The 21003-nt window shown below is 37.0% G+C and overlaps 1 protein-coding gene across 1 annotated transcript; it reads right to left on the bottom strand.

Annotated features, from left to right (window-relative positions):
• Positions 1–18570: 18570 nt before the first annotated feature.
• Positions 18571–20919, bottom strand: LOC148693049 (uncharacterized). Its single transcript, XM_088679035.1, has 3 exons — positions 20631–20919; positions 19384–19421; positions 18571–18925 (listed from the first exon to the last, which is right to left on the bottom strand). Exons 1-3 carry the CDS (start codon positions 20704–20706, stop codon positions 18812–18814), a joined length of 228 nt encoding a protein of 75 aa, XP_088535161.1. The 5' UTR covers positions 20707–20919; the 3' UTR covers positions 18571–18811.
• Positions 20920–21003: the final 84 nt, after the last annotated feature.

Below are 21003 nucleotides of genomic sequence, written 5' to 3'. Positions count from 1 at the left end.
AAACAAAGGTTCATATAAAGATCACACAAGCTCAATCCCTAGACAACCCGATCAATGATATGATATGATTTTATGATATGCATATAAAATCTGGACTCAAATGACTAATCAGATTCTCCATTCAAACAGTTGAAGGAAGAATCTAACTTGAATCCAAAAATTTGGTCTAAAATAGGATTCAAAGCTTGAAAACCATCCCAAGACTTTCATGCCAAACCTTAAAACAATGCAACCCTGATATACAATGATTGGGTGTTTAATGCATGAAGGAGGTTTGGCAGTTAGGGTTTCATAAATGGAGAAGATGCAAGCTCAAAACCTTTAAGGCAACTCTCTCTCTCTCTCTCTCTCTCTCTCTCTCTTTCTCAAAAAAAAAAAAAAAAATTTCTAAACATCCCCCCCCCCCAGTTCAAAATTGAAACCCTATAAAACAAATATACCCAAGAAAATTAGATTTTTCATCAGCCAACTTGTCTTAAGGACACTTGTCGGTTGCAAAAGAGATCTAGACAGATCAATGGCCAAAAACTGACTACTAGCAGAAAGATGTCAGTCAGCCCATGCGGGCTGTCTTACTTTGTGTGCCTAGACAACTAGAAGTCGGCGTGCAAAACTGACTAGATAATTAAATTAGACAGAATGCAACACAAATAGAGATATGAGATGCACATGCATGAACAAACCTTTGAAGTGAGGTGAACCACATCCTTGAACGTTTAATCCCAGTAGCGGTGTCCCATAATTAGAGAATGTAGTCTAAAACTAAATTGAGCATGTGGTACACAAATACAATATTTGACAAAGAAAGCCAGACACTTAAAACTAGACTTTACAGAAACTTTAGTCCCGAATCAAGATAGCATGGGTGGATTTTGGTATAAGGATGGTTGGTATACTTAGAATTAGGAAGGTCGCTCGCTACATTGTTATAATCTTCCCACCAAACTCGACAGTTGTTATGAAGATGTCTACGACTTGCACAGAAGACTTCTTCTTCCCTTATACTATGAACTCTAGCCATAAGAGGCTCATGAGAAGTGTTAAGACTAGTGTGAACAGCAGTGTGAGTAGAAGAATTGGCTGCCATGATTTTGTTTGAATACAAGAAGACTAACAACGGCGGATGTCTATTTAAATGAGATTTCGGAATTTGGGAAGAGAGTGAAGGTCGTGGTAGTCTAATATTTAAGTCAAATTATACCGTTGAATACGGGCCGGTTCATCTCTAGATTAATAAACCTAACTATTATCGAATGAGATTTCTCCTTTTTCGTGCACACGCAATAGACACAATGCATCATCATAGTGGGGTCTGAAGCATGGAGTTCAAGGTAACTCATTCAAGACTGAAAACGTGGTCACTTTAGAGACAGAAGTCGCATCATAACTCTTAAAAGGATGCAATATCTACTTACTAGATATCCTTTAGGATTCTGCTGGCTTAGAATGAGGTTTCTATCCAAAAAAGGTCTCTTTCTCTCTCCCATATTATAAATACACCCACCTAAGGTTCATATATGATAACGTAATCTATACACTTTAATTTTGTTGCCCCCTGCTTGAGTCTAAAATCATTCACTATCTTGACTGTCAAAAAAGCCTTTGGCCAGCACCAACCCCACCCCCCCCCCGGGGGTCCAAGGCTTGCTCGTGGTTGTTTTATGGTTTTGCAGGTTGCTCAGTTCTACTCGAATTTGTGCTCAACTCCCACACACGGAGGCGAGTGAATTTGATTCCAAAATATGACTTGCTTGTAAATTGGGCTCTTTCATTTTGTAAGCATGTTTTTTAAGTCAGAATGTTGAGCAATCAACGTGCAAAGAGTTGTCATTCATTTTTCAAGCAATATGTGCATAAGAAGCATTCTTGGATTGAATTCCTGATTCATTTTAATCGAGTCCTTGAATAGTGTGATTTTTAGCAGTTTACAAAGTACTGAAGAAGCCTACCGGGGTGGCAAATATGAAAAGTTTGATGGTTGATACAATCACGGGTTATGCTAAATGCAGTTGCAAAGAGATTGAGTTTTGGGGAGTTCCTTGTTCGGCACATAATGGCCTATTTGAGAATGAAAAGAGAGTGAAGAGAGAGAGATAAGTTCTCAATCCAATTCAAGTGGAAAGAAAAGTGGCATAAAAAACAAGTACAAAAGAGAAGCGAAGTCAATATCAAAATCGCACCGACGGCTAAAAGAATTGTCCACCTCTAGAGGTACGTAACAAAATTAATTATCACTTTACGCTTTGCCTCATAATATAGTAGTAGTGTAATATTTAAAACAACTTTGGATTGGTCTCTATTTGTCAAGGTCTTGCCCGACCGAACACAAAGAACACACACTAGCCACATAGAGCACCGTTGTCGGTAATGTTACCGAGGCAAATGAAGATGGTGTCCTTGTGCTTAATTTAATCCCATCCAAACAAAGTAACCATCATTTTTTATACATTTTTATGAATATATGTTTAATGACCCATAAAACTGTTTTGAAAGTAATTTATGGCGACTCATTTTCTATACAAGATGTGTTAAGTTTGTAGGGGAATGAATTATTATTTTGTTGTGGCCATAGTTGGTTGTTTTAGAATGTTTATATGTGTCACAGCAGTGATGGAAAATGTATAGTAATGGTGCTAGCCAAGGCTTTTCAATGATCAAGTTAGTGAATGATTTTAAACTCAAGCAATGGGCAAGAGAATTCAAGTGTTTAGATTGTGTTACCAAAAATAGATGTTTTTAAGGTAGAATCCTCATTCTAAGCCAGGGGAATCCTAGAGGATATCTAGAAGTAGATATTGCACCCGATTAGGAGTTGATTACTTGCAGCACACGTAAATTTTAGATTGTAGGAACTTCAAGACTTATAGGATCTAATTGAGTCTATATCCAGATCAGCTCGTGTGTCTTGTGGATTAAGTATGGTCTTCCAGAGCGACTCCACCTATTACCTCGAAATAGGGTGATGGTGTCACCACTACTCCATTTGACACAGCTTTGCCCAAAGCTGGTGAGTGCATAACCGAACTTCTGAGGTAACTGTATTCGAATCAACCACCACGGCTTTCGGAGTAAGTTGGAATAGTCTTTCGGAGAAAATCCAAGCTTACTTACTCGAAAAAGGCATGGTCTTTGGATAATAATCCATCCTCAAGGGGAATAGATTACCTCTCAGACAAATAGTCAGGGGCAATTATGGGACCATGATATTCTAAGGCAGGAGTAAGACTAATCTAAATATAGTTACCTTAAAAGTTATGTAATGGACTCACTAGCTCAAGCAGAGCTATATCAGACGGAGTAGCGGTGCCACCATCACTCTACTCCGGGGCACTAGGCGGAGTCAAGTGACTTCGCTGGATGACCATGCTTGTTCTGCAAGATATGCGATCTGATCCAAATATGGACACAACCAGATCCTATAAGTCTTGGAGTTCCTACAATCTAGGAATTAGCTTACGCCGCAAGTAATTACAACTCGTCAATGTAAATTAATATTTCATTGGTATCAATACATTGTTTATATTTCATTGATGTGTTATTGATTTATAGTCGACTACAGGATTGGAACAATACATTGCAGAAATGAAGAATTCCAAAGCAATGAATTAATTTATCATGTCCACGTACACAGTGAACCTCAAAGGAGTAATGAAGTTGAATTAATTCCTAATTGGATTGTTAGTATGAGAAATGATAAGGAAACTCTCTCAAAAGTGATACTCTTCATAAATTCTTTGTCACCTCATGTTTTTGGAATAATGTTTTATAATTTAGCACAGGAATTGATATTAAACTATGAGGTGATATAGTGTCTATAGAAAGTCTCACTTTGAGAGAGTCTTCTTAACATTTCTCTTGTCAGTGTATTTTAATGTCTTTCAGATATTGCATCAAACTACAAGTTTTCAAAAGTTTACCTCTAAAATGTTTTATAAAACGCTTCATCTATCTGTGGTACTTATCTCAAGGCCAATTTTGTCAAAAAAAAATAAAAATAATAAAGGCTAATACTAAATATATTTGAGGGCTGATCAACCATTCCATTGTCTTCCCACTTTTTAATAAAAAATTTCTATTAATTTTATCCTCTTGTAAAGTGATATTAAGGACCAAAGCCAAAAAAAAAGAGGAAAAATTATCTTCAATGTCCACTATCACACTGCAACTATCTCAATTACTTCAAATAAATATTTTCTTCTTTGGCAAAAAAAATGTATTATTCATTTTTTTTTTCCTTTAGTGTAGTCATAGATAATAGTTGTTCAAAACATTTTACTAAAAACATAATTATTTAAAAATTTGAGCAAAGAAATGGGAGACAAGAAGAAGGAATTGGGCATGGAAGGGTGGGATTGGGTTGTCACAAATTTGGGAATGGGGCATAAGGATACAATTTTGGAAATACAGCATGAGGTTTGGTCCTGGGATTTAGAAGGGAGGGAAGGGCAATGAAGCCACAAATTGTTGGGGAAGGGGCAAAATTGAAAGGGCAAAAAGTCTTTTAAAAAATGTAGATAACTAAATCTTTTTAGATACTAAACAATATTAAAGTCGTTCATAATTTATCAATACAAGAAAGTTACAATGTCGTTCATATTTTGTAGTACATTCCTTAATAACTTGGCATCATTCCCTTGGAACTTAGAAAATCTTCATCCAAACATACCCCTCCACCTAGCTCACTTAGGACTAGTTTAGTATTGTTGTGCTTTGAAAAAAAAAAAAACTGCTTCTGCTATGCTTTGAGAGTAAGCTCATTTTTGCTGCTTCACGTTTTCAGCTTTTTTTCACCTAAAACTGTGAAAATAAGTTGTTTTTAAGTGTTTACCAAACACCTTTTTGAGCTTAGCTTTTTTTTATACCCACTTTTTATAAAAGAACCTCAGTACCAAACCAGTACTTAAACCCGCTTAGGACCTGCCTAGGTCGCGACTCTTACTTGCATAAAAAATTAATAATTTTTTTGCATTTTATTTTGTCAATAAAATGTAAGAAACATATTGAATACTTGAATGAACGCTCATTATATGTTTGCTCCTCATATTTTCAATATGTTCAATACCTTATAATCTATATGTCATTTTAGTTATCAATTTATGTATCTCAATACAATTATGTGTTTTTTTTTTAAGTATAAATAGACACTTATTTATACAATATATGATAAAATTACTTAAATCCGCCTAGTTCGCATAGGCTGGGGTCTAGTGTCTAGCCACCTAGACACTAGACCCCAGTCTACCGTCCGACTAGCGTCTAACTTCTTTTAGAACCTTGATGAATAATGAATTTGTAGTCTATATCCGTGAATGCAATTAGGCAATTATGAGTGTGTCATAGTAAGCAATCTGTTGTGGGTGATGGTGGCTGGTGTCAGTTGCGACATGGTGTTGGTCGCGCGAGTTGGTGATGTGGTGTGTTGGTGTTTTAGGGTAGCTTGGGAATAAATGTGGTATTCTTAGAAAAAGTTAAATGTAATAGTTTTTGGTAGAATGTTGATGCGAGATTTATACGCACACAAATTAAACCCTCGTTTGACAATTGTAGTATAAGTATAAGTAGGGATCGTTCTAGACCGGGGATTAGGAGGGCTTGCTAAAACCTTCTAAATTGACTTAAAAACATAAAAACTAAATTAAAACAGATTTAAGACACTTGGGAACAAGGAAATAAAAAAGGGGGTTTTAGTTTTGACGAAGTTGAAATAAACAAACAAAATGCAAAAATGGACAGATTGTAAACAAGTGTTGTGAAACAAGATGGTTGGTGAATTAGCTAGAGGTTCTTTCTCCACACATGATATTTATGCATATGAATCAATTTCCAGTTATTCCTTCATTGAAATATGAACGACAATGCCCCAAATTAACCGTGACATCACTAGTTAACCCTCAGATTTTCCTTATATTATTGGATTGGATGGCATCATTCGACAACCCAAAACATTCTCAAAAGTTCCCTACATGTCATCATAATAGAGATACAATCGAAGATCATTAAGAATAATGAAAACCATAAGCATTGACAAAGCATTTGCAACTATGACATCATGTTACTCATGCTAAGAATTAAACTTAACGCGATCGTGACAAGCGACCTTCACTACTTTCAAGTATAAGTTAGTAACGATTATGTGAAACCTTCTTAAACTTTAGCCACATATTCATGCATGCTAATTAAGTGTCGACCCTCAATCAACAAACACAAATAAGTTAATCATCAAATAGTTAAGCCAATTGCATTCACGAATCAAGAGTTCATAACCGGAATTCATCAATTCATATCACATAAATAATCATGGTATTGAAATCACCCCTAGCCAAAAAGGGTTTAGTTCCTCATAACTTTGAAATCAAAGAAACACCTAAACATTCCAACAACTCAAACTTGAATTGTATGAACGTTTAGGCACTCTTCTCTTCCTCATTGTTGTAGCACAAGGTTTAAGGATAGGTTGTGTGATGGTATGAAGTGTTTTGGAGGGATGGGAAGTGGTTGGATAGTGGCTGCAATGGAGGAGAAAAACTGCACAGAAATGGAAGGGGAAGTGTTTGTGTTGTGTGTTTTGTATGAAAAATGAGATATGCATGAATGAATGAATGCTAGGGTATTTATAGGGGTAGTGGAGGGAACATATGGCTGTTTGTTTAAGCATTTGTGTGGAGGAATGATGGAAAAACAGCTAGGACACATGTGAAAACTGGAATTGCACAAGGGGAGCAAAGGGAACCCACGGCATGGATGGATTTGTGCATGTGTTGGCTGATTAAGATTGTGGAAATACAAGGGAATGCACGGGTTAGTTTTGAAGAAAAGGTGTGTGAATGGGGTAATTGAATGATTAAAGTGCATGTGGGTTGGATATTAAAGGATGGAATGCATGTGAATTAAGTTGGAAAGCTGGAATGATGAAGTGGGAGTGCACGGCATTGAGTGTTTGTTTGATGATGATGCATGTGATGGGTGGGAACAAAGGGGGAAACATGGCACAAGGGGGCTTGAATGAATGATTAAATGTGCATGTGGATTTAAAGAATGAGTGGTGGTGTAATGATGAAGTGAATGCATGTGACTTGTGAATACAAAGAGAAGGGGAAAAACTGGAAATGCTCAAGGAGTGCACGGCATTGGGGGGGGAAGAAATGATGGCATGAAAGTGAAGGGATTAGTGGTGCATGTGCATGTGAGTTGAAATGCATATGTTTAAATGGTTGAAATGTGTAGATGATTATGAGTATGATAAGTGATAAGTGAATGATATGTTAAGTGATAAATGAATGATATGTGGTGAGTGATAAGTGAATGAAAGTGATAAGTGATAATAGGGCTAGTTTAAAGGGCTAGGGTTTAAGTACATAGAAATGGCCTAAAATAGGTTGGTTTGCATGGCATAATATGTTTGATTGGGCTAGAGGTTTTCCATGGCTCAAAGGATTTGTTTGATTGGGCTAGGCCCTTTGTTTGATGTCCCCAAAGAGCATACAAGGCTTCAATTTCGTCCATCCTCTTTGCTCCATGATTAAGCTATCCAATCCTTGCCCAAAAGTGCCCCAAATAGCCTCAAAATGCACTTTCTTGCTCCCTAAGCCCTTAGAACCTGAAAACACACAAAAGAAGCATAAAGGACTAAAATAACTAGAGAAACATAACGTAAATGCACGAGAACAAGCCATTTAAGTCGCATGAATATGCTTCTATCAAATGTACATCAATGATGTGAGTACTAAGTAATATATTCATTTAAGCCTTTGATTAACATTGTCAAAATTACAGTTCTTAACTAAATAATATGCATTCATGGCTTATCTATTTACTGAATAATCACTAAATGACTAAAAGATTTCAAATTATTACTTTTTTAAAAAGTTGGCCTTAAAAGGATGACTAAAAAGTAGACAATGCTGATTTAAGGTGCAACTTTGCACACACAACTTTGGCTAACATGGTTAAAATTATGTCATAAATATTGTAATTAAATTCATAACGTAGCTTTACTGATGCTCTAACAAAAAACTCAATAGTCATTTAGTATTATGGTCCACAATTCCTCTTCACTTGTAAATGAGAGATCTTAGGTTCGATTCTCATCAAAAGGAAATTTGAACCATATTATTGCTAATTCATTGTGAGGTTAAGCCCACACCCTGTTTCATGTCATAATATCGTTTGTTAAAGAAAAACAAAAAAACACACCCACAATGACCAATTTGACAAAATGAAAAGATAACCCAAATAAAATGGAAATCGAGGGGTAATCACAGCACCAAAATGCATGTCGTTCAATATAAATATTAAACAACAAGAAAAACGAAAAAGGAGACAGAAAATTGGGCCGACTTGAGGAGTTGCCCAAGGCCCCCCAAGGCCTACCTTAATTATGACGCACAAAAAAGGGTTTCTAACCACGGCGGTAACGGCCATTTCTAAAACATTTGACCATCCAATTCCAAACCGAAGCTAGCTATCCCTGAAATATGAGGAAGACGAAGAGCCAACACTCAGACAGGGAGAAGAGATGAGACCTTTAATTTCAAAGCAGGGAATTGTAGACAGCAGACTAGTGGTCCCCTGGACACAGTAGCTGAGCTAAGAGTTTTTGTGAGGAGGGGGGCCTCACACAAGTATAGAAGAAGAAAACACGAATAGGAGTTATAAAATTACTAATGCAAAACATCATAATATATATCCAAATAATTAAGTAGTCAAAACTAACATATGCATAGATAATTTTATCTAATTAAAATTATTCTTGGCGAATTTCATATTTTGAAACCATTGCACGATGTCATCTATACTACTATTGAAAGAATTGTTAAACCCAGAATTACTAAAACTTTTGCAAACCCTAAAACTCAAGTAAGAGGTGGGATAGAATAGAAACAAATGTTTTATAGAGAATATTAGAGTATTACAAACATTCTTGTCCTTTATTCAATAAATTTGAGATTTGGAATGACTAAATATATGAAATTCGAGAAAAATAGGGAATAACTCTGCCAGTGCATAAGTCAAAGACGATTTTTTTAATTAAAAGTGAATGATGGATTTTAATTTAAATGTTATTCATTTGTAATAAGGTGGTGTTATCCACACACCTCTTTTTACCTTTCACACACCTCTCTTAATTTTCAGTCATCCGATCGAATGAATTGAAGAAGATCAAATAACATAAATTAACAGGGGGTATGCGGAAGGTAAAAAAGGGTATGTAGATAACACCACCCTTTGTGATAAATGACCATTCAAAATATATACTTAATTTTTGGATGAGATCTGTTGGATTAAAAATAAATAATGATTGAATTTGTTTTAATTATTTAGAATGGTTGCAAAGCAATAGAAATAGAAATAAGTGTAATACTAATTTTATTTTTTCAAGTCAGGGTAGGCCTAGGACTATTGTAGTTCTTAACTGTCTCCGCCAGAGCCTGCAGACAACAGACCTTCATTCAAGCATTTCATTGAACACCTTTCGTACAGGTTTAGAGGGGTGAATTTTCCCTCTTAGGGTCGATTTCCAACAATTGGAGGTGTGGCCACACCTCCTTGCGTCTATGTGGCTTTGTCACTTGAAAGGGGTTGCCTTGGGGCTTTGAGAGAGGGAAGGAAAGAGAGTTGCAATAAGCTAGAGATCTAGGAAGTGGCAGGATTTTGAAATTCTAACAGGAATAAAAATCGAGAAGTGAGGCCTTGGCGGTGAGTGGAGGCTCGGCTGGGCTAATCAGCATTCTAATATTTATTCCTTGGAAAAATTAAAAAAGAATTTAGATATATATTAGATGTTATTTTAGGAATAATAGTTGGTGGGAAAATAACATTTCAACTTTTTAACTTTCTTTAATTCTATAAGCAAGGGGATTTATAGCCTTTTAGAGAACAAAACCCCCAGATACTTAGAATCAAGCAAGTATCAAAAATCATTTTCCTCCACTTGCTTTTGCTGGAAAAAATTTTGCAAATTATATCAGCAAAACAGGTGTACATCACAAATAGTACCTGAAATTGAAAATCAATCAATGTAGTCCCTGAAAATAGGTGTCGTAAATCAAGTGGACCTTCCATCTCAATTCTGTCAAAATTTTTGTTATATGCTAATGTGACACATAAATGGGGCCGATATGATGTAAGAGTTTCATCACAAATGGTCCCTAAAATTGAGACCTACAACATCAATATGGTCCCTGAAATTGAAAATCGATAAACATAGTCCATGAAAATAGGCGTCACAAATCAATGTGGTCATTCTGTCACAATTATGTCAAAAATATGATGATGTGGGTTTCATAACTAATTAAAAAAGTTGTCAAAACATCTTTTTGCACAATGAGATTATTTTAAGGCAGAGCTCGTCGTTCGTCACGTCACCAAGATCCAGGGAGCGCCCAATAAAAGGTGGTCTCGATCCTACTCCAATTTGATGAAGGTTGTCGAAAGGTGTAAAAAATGGTTGTCTTGAGAATTTTTTTTTTTTTCAAAGAAAAGATGCATAGGCTACCATAGATGGAGGCAAAGGAGTATGGGTTGGGATCAGAGGTGACTGCGGAGCCAAGTTTCTGGGTTGACAACTTTTTTAATTAATTATTAAATTATTAAACCTATTTCTAATTTATTTAGTTTGACTTGTAACAAAATATTTGACAGAATTACAACGGAATGACCACGATTTGAGACATCTGTTTTAGGATTAAATTGATCGATTTTCAATTTTAGGGATCATCATGATGGTGTGGGACAATTTAAGGGACCATTTATGATAAAATATATAAAAATTAAAAAATTAAAAAAAAAAAAAACCTTGTGGGATCCATTTATATGCCACATATTTTTGGCGCATGGCTTTTTTATTGGTGATTTTTGGCCAAGGCTATTAAACCCAATTTATCAATTTTATCAGGGAAAATTCAAGGAAAATCATATTTTTTAGACCACATGATGTGATAGTTGATGGTTGGATTCTTTTTTTAATGATCTAAAAAAAGAGTCTAACCATCAACTACCACATCACATGGTTTACTAAATATAAATCAAGTAGATAATCTCTCTAGCATAAGTAGAAAACTATTAATTAAAAAAAACATTTTCTTAAAAAAATAATTAGGGGAGTTTTAATGTCAACCATTCAATTTGATCCAACAAGATTGTGAGAAGACCGCATCTTAGACCATTTCCAATCCATAGAATAAAACTTAAAATATAAGCTTGAAACCTCGCCCCCCCACCTTCCTCCTAACCATCTCCAACCATTAGAGGTGGTTCAAAAAATCGAAAACAGAAAGAAACTAAACCGAATACCAAATCGAAGCAAAAAAAAAAAATCGAACTAAAACACAAATCAAACTGAACCGAAATTGGTTGGTTCGGTTTCGATTTTGATGATCTAGAAATCGAACCGAACCAGACTAAACTGGTGTGTGTGTGTGTGTGTGTGTGTGTGTATTATTAATTATGAAAATCATATACAAAATTACAAAAACTCAAGGTCCACAATAATCATAATTGGTCACTGACTACAATAATCATCATTGGTCACTGACTACTGCATGGAGTCCTTTTACAAGTCTCTCATGGTAAAGTCAGTACAGTAACTTAGCAAGTAACCAACAAGATAGTATCCTTAGTTTCTTTTATGTCATAATATTGAAGGAATTTCTGTGGAACCGACGAATGTAAACCGGAAAGGGATCATCTGCGGATCCCTTCTACCTTATCCTCTTCATCAAACAATCTGAATCCTTGAAATTGATCCAACGGCTAATATTATTATAACTTTTAGAGTGAATCTCTGTTTGTAGCCGTTGGATCAAATTTTAATTGTTTGATAAGGAAGATTAGTGGAAGGGATCTGGAGAGGATCCCTTTCCATGTAAACCGTTATGAACAGAAGATTTGTTGTAATCAGAGTATTCTGCTTCCATCTACTATTGCAGTCTTGCGGGTGTTAGGTAGTGATGCTTAATTGTGGTTTTCTATATGAAACATGCAGGTTTTGACATGAACTTATAGACGTAAGATTTAAAGGATCCGTGTGACAAGACTGTATTGTTTAAAAAATAAAAATAAAACCAAAACTAAACCGGAAAACAACTAAACCGAACAAACATCGCAAAACTTTGAACCGAACCAATTAGAATCTAACCCACTCATACCAATCATTGGGCTAAAATAAGCCCTGTGAGAAAATATATCTTTGGGCTAAATTCAAACCAAAAATCAAGCTAGGCTTAAATTATTCTGGACCCAACAATATGTCATATTTCGAACCTTTATTTTTTTTTTACTTATAAATCAACGGAAAGGGATCCTCTCTGGATCTGTTTGGACCGGATTTTACACTATCAACCCGAGCAATCGAGGCCGTTGAATGAGTAAAATTTTAGACCATTGAAGGACAAAATGGTTGAAATAAATTTCAATTATTATTGAGAAATAATATTGTGATTTTAATCATGATATTATCTCTTAGTAATATATTAAATTATTTAAACCTAATATTTGTCTAAATCCCAACTAATTTGAATGATGGTGGACTATTGGGATATGCACGGCGTCAGATAATGAAGCAGGCAGAGCAGTCCAATTTAATTTGGATTTGTTAGCAGTGTACCGTGTGGATTAGAGCAACTTGGCTTGGATTCTGATCATGTGGCATAGCATGGGATATGCGAGGCTTGGATAATGGTGAGATAGGAGACCTAAGTAGGCTAGGTTGTTTATGGATGTTGTCAGATGAATTGGATTGATGATGGACTTGGCCTATATGCCATGTGAAAGGCTATCAAATATATATATATATATATATATATATATATGTATATATATATAAATAAAAAATTGGTGGTTGTCGTATACTTAGTAAGGCTTATCCGAGGATTCAGTCAGTGGAAGAGTTTTAATAGCTTGGGAGTCTTTATCAGCTTATCAACCAGCGCGTACTTGTCCCTATAAATACAAGATGCTGTGCAATATTTCAGGGTCGCCAATTCAACACACAATTGCCTTGCGCAAACCTCTCAAACATCTTGAGAATTTTTATTTTCTTTTTCTGCCAACACACCTTCAGTTTGGATAAACAACACTGTGAAGGCAACCAGCGAACATCTTCAGTTTGGATAAACAGCATTGTTGCCGTAGAATTAGCCGACCGAGGAGCACCTTCAGTTTGGATAAACAGCACTGCGTCAAGGCTGACTGGTTATCTATCCAAGTCTCGATCGAGAAGGGTTTCCGAATCCTTATTAGCAGAGGTCATCTTATTAACCTTCTCGACGAAGTAAGGTGTTACGAGTTACGACATTCGGCACATTGAACGCCAAGTGATTTTATGATTGGATACTCACAAGTAAGTTTCAGAGTTCAGCATTATGACAGCCGAACCACATTTACCATCAAGACGTACATCTCCTTTGAGTACTTGTGTCCATATAGTCTGGTGTAGATTTGACGTGCTTATACTCTCACAAATATAATCACTATGACCGAATCCGGCGCTGACAATTCGTGAACTTCGCAGAATTAGCAGCCTTGTCTTCAGGCTCGAGAATCCAAAGGTCGAGACTTGTTCCTTCCTCAGCCGCAATGGCAAGATAAAGAAGTCAGCAACGCGCTCAACGCAACATCAACAAATTTTACTCCTTGGCCGAGCTCAGCCGACGAGTTGGCACGCCCCGCATTCAACCGAAGGACGTAGTTAGCTTATTAGTTACTCGGCCTGCGCGCCACGTAGGTTTTGTAATTTTTAGAGTCAACATTTTGGCACACCCAGTGGGACCCAGTGCTAAAACTACAAAGTTCACATGATATATCAAGATCATTATCAGGATGAGATTCGACGCCTATTCGAGGAAATTGTCGAGCAACAAAAACACCTCGGCCGGATTGTCGAAGCAAATAAAGAAAGAGAGAAATCTTTCTCTCAAATGATAAAGGTGAAGGTTCATCACAGCTTACAAGATCAATGGTTAAATGAAGATAAAGCTCGATATTATGAGTGGCTCGATAAGAAAACGCCTTTTGGGTTCAAATCAATTCCATTTGAAGAATGGTTAGATCAAAAGGTCGGGGGGCAATTTTTCGCTCCGGCCACAACCAACATTCAGCCTAAAAAAATTGTTAATTTGGCTGAAGAACAAAGGCCACCTATTTTTTTGGTCGAGACTGAAAGTGTGGTAGGCCTAGAAGAAAATGTTTAAGTCTTTGAGCCAAAAATTGACTTAGAAAGTGATTCGTCAGAGGAGCGTTCCAATGACGAACAAGGTTGATACACGGCTTCAAAAGAAAAAACCACATCAATTGATATGGTAATTGAAGACATGGTCTTAGGTGCCAAAACCATGACAATCGATATGGTTATTGGCGATAAAGCCGATATGGAGCAATCATGTTCGGCTCAGTTATTTGAGTTAAAGGCCAAAATTAACGAAGTAATTATGCCTGGGGGGCATAATGATTGTTCAACACATTCAGCGGCTGATAAAAAATATTTCGTCACGCCAAATACATTTGGAGGAGTTACTTTATTTGGCCTTGAAAAAACTCAAAGTGAAAATTTTGATATAAAAAGATCTCGGCTTGGGATAAAGCATCGTTGGCCTCCTCCTGATTATGATATGGCCACTTTTATTTTCATCTAAAAAAATAAAAAATAAAAATAAAAAAGGGAGAAAGGATGAATAAATTATTTTCTTAACCATCTGGTTATTTGAGCCGATGGTGCATAAGAAAATAGGGGGCAACGATCGATCTGTATTTCGTACCTCGTACAAAAATGTCATTGCCGAAGGAATGGAAGATGGAAGCTTTTGGCCGAAAAAAAAAAAAAAAAAAAAAAAGCAAGCTTGGTGCAGTGTGCAGTCGTTCGCAGGCCGATGCATGTGATTATGCATAAGGATTCGGCCAAGACAAACCATTAGGCCGAAGTCGAGGGTAGGTCGAGAAGGCCGAGAAAATTTTAAAAAGTGGATTTCATGATTCCATTTTCCCTGACATGGTTCCACTTTCCCTTTATTTTATAATAGTTGAAAGGTGGGCACTGGTTTGGTGAAGCAAAAAGATTTGATGTGACTCAAATATGGTACTATCGTGACCCATATATATATATAAGTCTTGGTTTTAACAAAGCCATTTGGAAAAGGCCACCTTTATTAGATGGTAGGCCTTCACGTGGTTCAAATATTTCCATGGGGTTTTATATATAGCTTGCTTCAGAGTGTGATGTGATTTCTGGACAAAAATGGCAGAAGGCTTCACCCTATAGCCATACGGTTGCAGGAGGGGAATCATGATTTGCTTCCAAGTTATGTCAGAATACCATTGGGGAAGAGACAAAAGTTTTTATTAAAGGTCGAGCTCGGCCAACTCGTTGAGGTATACTTTCCAAGTAATATATATGCCCATCAAGCATATATAGCCAACTGCATGTTCCTCAGCCACTATAAGACCCCCTAATGTCCTCGGCCATGATGTTGTTCCTCAGCCACTTTTATTAGTTGTGTCCATACACATGCTAGCCAAGGTGGTTGGTCAATGACAGATACTCAGCAAATTGTCGAGCTAGGCATGAGGCCTGTTTATTTTTAAGCCTCGCCGAGGAAGGATATTTGATGACTAATTTCCTTAACCATTCGGCTTACGAGCCGAAGCTCAAGGAAACTGGGGGGCAATGTTTGGACCCGATTTTACATTATCGGCCCGAGCAATTGAGGCCGTTGAATGAGCTAAATTTTAGACCATTGAAGGACAAAATGGTTGAAATAATTTTCAATTATTATTGAGAAATAATATTATGATTTTAATCATGATATTATCTCTTAGTAATATATTAAATTATTTAAACCTAATATTTGTCTAAATCCCAATTAATTTGAATGATGGTGGACTATTGGGATATGCACGGCGTCAGATAATGAAGCAGGCAGAACAGTTCGATTTAATTTGGATTTGTTAGTAGTGTACCGTGTGGATTAAAGCAACTTGGCTTTGATTCTGATCACGTGGCATAGCATGGGATATGCAAGGCTTGGATAATGGTGAGATAGTAGACCTAAGTAGGCTAGGTTGTTTATGGATGTTGTCAGATGAATTGGATTGATGATGGACTTGGCCTATATGTCGTGTGAAAGGCTATCAAATATATATATATATATATATATATATGTGTGTGTGTGTGTGTGTGTGTGTGTGTATAATTGGTGGTTGCCGTATAGTCTGCATGCCATGTGAAACAGTGAAAGGCGCAAACTATATATATATATATATATATATATATATATAATTGGCGGTTGTTTAGATGAACGTTATTTGTTCAAATCCAAGCCTGCAGATTATTTTGGGATTCGATGTGATAAGACTAAACACAAGGATCGAATTTGGTTGCATTTTTAACTAAGTTCAGAGTCCTGGGAGTAGTAAGGCTTATCCGAGGATCAAGTCAGTGGAAGAGTTTTAATAGCTTGGGAGTCTTTATCAGCTTATCAACCAGCGCATACTCGTCCCTATAAATACAAGACATCGTGCAATATTTCAGGGTCGCCAATTCAACACATAATTGCCCTGCGTAAACCTCTCAAACATCTTGAGAATTTTTATTTTCTTTTTCCGCCAACACACCTCCAACTTGGATAAACAGGGCAACCGGCGAACATCTTCAGTTTGGATAAACAGCACTGTTGCCGTAGAATCAGCCGATCGAGGAGCACCTTCAGTTTGGATAAACAGCACTGTGTCGAGGCCAACTGGTTATCTATCCAAGTCTTGGTCGAGAAGGGTTTCTGAATCCTTATTGGCAGAGGTCATCTTATTAGCCTTCTCGGCGAAGTAAGGTGTTACGAATTACGACATTCGGCACATTGAACGCCGAGTGATTTTATGATTGGATACTCACAAGTGAATTTCAGAGTTCGGCATTCTGACGGCCGAACCACATTTACCATGAAGACATACATCTCCCTTGAGTACTTGTGTCCATATAGTCTGGTGTCGATTCGATGTGCTTATACTCTCACGAATATAATCACTGTGATCGAATCTGGAGCCGATGATTCGTGAACTTCGCAGAATTAGCAGCCTTGTCTTTAGGCTCGAGAATCCAAAGGCCGAGACTTGTTCCTTCCTCGACCACAATCGCAAGATAAAGAAGTCAGCAACGCGCTCACAGCAACATCAACAAATTTTACTCCTCGGCCAAGCTTGGCCGACGAGTTGGCACGCCCCGCATTCAACCGAATAACGTAATTAGCTTATTAGTTACTCGGCCTGCGTGCCACGTAGGTTTTGTAATTTTTAAAGTCAACATGATCCCTTCCTCCTAATCCATCAAATCAAGGAACAGGGGCTCACTTTAAAAGTTATAATAACTTCAGCTATAGATCAAATTTCAACTGCCCAGATTACCTTAATTGGTGGCCGTTTTTCCTTATTGGTTTTGGTTTCTTGGCCGAGTTGCACACTATGTTTATTAAAATGTCTGAATATGGTATTGCTCTATTCCAGCTTAATCTCTAGTCATGAAGGGCTAAATGTTATAGGTTTAACAAAACAATTTCGTTTACATGCCGATGTTATTATACAGTTCATACTAAATATCACATCCCGGCCCAGGCCCCCACCACATCCCGGGCTCGACTCCACTGTATCACGATATTGTCCGTTTTGGGCCCCGATCACGCCTTCACGGTTTTGTTTCTGGGAACTCACACGAGGACTTCCCAGTGGGTCACCTATCATGGGATTGCTCTCGCACAAACTCGCTTAACTTCGGAGTTCCTACAGAACCCGAAACAGTGAGCTCCCAAAAGGCCTCGTGCTAGGTAGAGATGAAAATATACATATAAGGCTTAAAGGATCCACTCCTTTGAACGATGTGGGATGTTACACTAAATGTCAAAAAACCCTTCATACCTATATTCATATTTGTATTTTACTAATATTAATGTAGGATTCTGAACATTTAATAGTAAGATTATTACATCAATGAGGTTGCCTTTTAATAAAAAGAAAATTCTTAGACAAAAAAAAAAGGAAAAAGAAAACATTACGTGAATGAGGTTGTGCATTACCCACATGCCTAAAATATAGTTTCTAAGAAAAATAGTTTCAGTCAAAATTGACCGTTGCTCTATAATTACCATCTCTACTGCTCGTGTTGTATACAATCTCTCTAATTTAGGTGGGTATGTGAATCTCATATCTATTAGAGAGATCGTAATGAAGATGGTCGGTTGAGATGGGAAAGAAATAGGACTTTTTACGATGTTAGAGGGTAGGTGGATAATGTGTGGGGAGAGTTGGATTTTGGGCTTACTTTATGCACTTTGGTATCTCCATAATTTAGGGATTATTCTTTTTCAGTATGGAGTCTCTTAATGTATTGTACTAGTAGTTTTGTTGACAGTTTCTTTTTACCCAAAAGAAAAAGAAGCTGGTACAATGCTCTCTTGCTTCGATATGGCTCCTTGATTTACTACCTGACTAGACATAGTGTTGGAGTTTTCTGCGAGTTTCTTTTTATCTTGTTTTATTGAAAGAACGTATCGATGAGAGGCCAAAATTTCTACAGTCAGCTAACACACAAAGTAACCGGTTAAGATAATCCAATTGTCTGCATCGCCGTAGGACAATTATGAATAATCGTTGAGATACAGAAATCAAAAACAATTTCGATATAACGTTAAAGGCAGAAACAACAGAACAGAACTACTGACTTTGAAGAAACAACTATTAGCCACGACACACCTTCTGCGCAGCATCTAGCTTCATGTTCAAAAGCAAAACTATGTAAACAGAACAAATTACTTCATCTAAGGCAGGAAAGAGCTTAATATGACTTCCCACAATGTATCAAGCTCCCGGCACCTAAGAAAAGACCAAAGAGAGCGGCACTCGACACTGTTCTTTGTCCAATGTGCCTGATCTTCAGAAATCCTGGCACCTGCAAGCATCATTATGACAAAAAAATTAAATGCAAGCATGGAAGACTCTTTAGAGAATAGCATTGTTTGATACTTTAACATGTGAAAAACAATTGCAATGATACAAAGTCTCATCACATATTGACGAACGGTGGGATTGTAAATTTTTATGTTTCTCAACAGAGACCCATTTAGAAAACTTGACCATCTAATGTAAATTGAATCATCACAAATGTACCATTCGAAGTTTTCATTCATCTTATGACACTAGCATGACCATCACTCAAAATACAGCCAATATTTTTCCTGAAGGTCACTCCATTTTCTCGTTTGGTGTTTGTGGCTTCAGAAAGTCCGCAAAGTTGAGAATGGTAGTTTAATTGATTTCAAAGTTAAACCCACCCCCTGCCAGCCAACAAATTGTTGAATTTGTATTTAAAACGATGAAACTAACTAGAGACTAGATCTGAGGACGTACCTTAAACCTTAAAGCCTCGTATGTCCCATACACCGAACCTGGACATATTCGATAAATTATGATTAGGCAAGGTAAAGCAAACATCCATTTTTTCTCAAGCTAGCTGACAAATTTATTGTAAAAGATCATGTTCCAGACTATATAATCCACCACTCTTATATTATTATGGTGCCGAAAGAAGTATGTGGACTAAGGTAGTAATGAATCATCAGATTTAACAAAAGACACGTTTTTCAGAGGAAGCAAAATGTTATATTCATCTAATGTCTAAGCTATAATCCCTACACATGTGGAGTAGGGCAGTGACGGGATTTGTAACATCCAGAACAAATGTATGATTTTACTTGTCTCTTACTTGTTCTAGGTTTTCACTTTCTACAAATGTTAAACTTACATAACATGTCAATATCACATACTACTTGTACCGTAGAAGAAGTGCATGTTATACAACAAACTAGTTACCAAGGTGGAAGTGAAAACTGATGACAGATAACGTGATTAGCTTTGTAAATACTGCCCGAGAAAGGGTTGGTCGGGATGTCTATCAGCACAAGAAGGGAGTGTACTATTAGCATTAGAAAACAAGACAGGCCTGGAGAAGTACTTGAGAGAAAACGAGGAAAACATTTCTTTCAGTAACAAGTGAGGGATTCTTCAGAGATTTGTGAAAAGTCAAGAAGAGAAATAGGTGATCAGCTTTTGCCAATTTCAGGCCAGCTAAAGTTTGCTATAATACGTCGACGTTTCCCATTCCTTTTTCAGATCCCCGTTGAGTGGCAATAATCTGAACGGAAATTTATACAGTAATTGGAATCAAGATCATCATAAAACATGAGAACAAAGTCCTTCAACAAGGGCCTACCATCTACATATGCATCAAGACATTGCGGAAACTTAACAAAATCCAATGATCTATACTTCCTCGCTACACGATAACAATGTGGGCATAATTCAAGTTAACCTACTCACTGAAAATCCAAAACAAAGTGACAGAAACAAATAAACCCCAATTTACAAGTTTGGAATACCTAAAGCTTTGATTTCCAGATGCCCATCAAAACAAACCAAACAACATGCATTTAAAAGATCGCAAAGTATTCGAACAAACAAAATCTCAAAAACCCAGATTAAATAAGAACATCAAAGGATGATTCCACAACAACCCAAGATAAGCAACAGAAGAAAGCGAAAAGAACAAAAACAAGGGTTTTAAAGCAAAATTTAGAAAGTGGGTTTTAGAGAAATACCGACGGCACCGCCGATAGCTCCGCCAATTGCAGCGCCGGTGGCCACGCGAGTCAAGCAGCTGTTTTCCTTAGCCATCTCTCTCTCAACTGATATGCAGAGGAAGTGGGCGAAGAAATAATAAATAGGGGAAGTGGAGAGAGAGTAAAGGAGTGGGGCACAAGTTTGCTTGGAAAGCACACACACGAACGCAGAAGCAGAAGCAGAAGCAGAAGCAGACGGAGAAGCAGGGCTTTTGGGTTTATGGAAAGGCTTCCGTGAGTTGGAGTTGGACTCGGCGTCCGTCCGATGTTTAATGTTCTTGTCTTTCTGATAACCTACTAAAAGCACAATTTTTTTTTTTAAAAAATTAAAAAGAAAAGTAAATGAAATTAA

Source organism: Pyrus communis, chromosome 11 (assembly GCF_041283825.1).
Source record: "Pyrus communis isolate YQ-2024b chromosome 11, ASM4128382v1, whole genome shotgun sequence".
NCBI lineage: Eukaryota > Viridiplantae > Streptophyta > Magnoliopsida > Rosales > Rosaceae > Pyrus > Pyrus communis.
The sequence above is the reverse complement of the archived record's forward strand: the minus strand, read 5'-3'. Positions and strand labels throughout refer to the sequence as shown.

What these genes read in the sequence shown, in the direction of transcription:
- LOC148693049 (XM_088679035.1), bottom strand. Translation starts at nt 20,706, where the DNA reads ATGGCTAAGGAAAACAGCTGCTTGACTCGCGTGGCCACCGGCGCTGCA. An exon ending in AGCTATCGGCGGTGCCGTCG is followed by an intron (nt 19,422 to 20,630) that starts GTATTTCTCTAA and finishes GAATATGTCCAG; the next exon opens with GTTCGGTGTATGGGACATAC. An exon ending in ACGAGGCTTTAAGGTTTAAG is followed by an intron (nt 18,926 to 19,383) that starts GTACGTCCTCAG and finishes TGATGCTTGCAG; the next exon opens with GTGCCAGGATTTCTGAAGAT.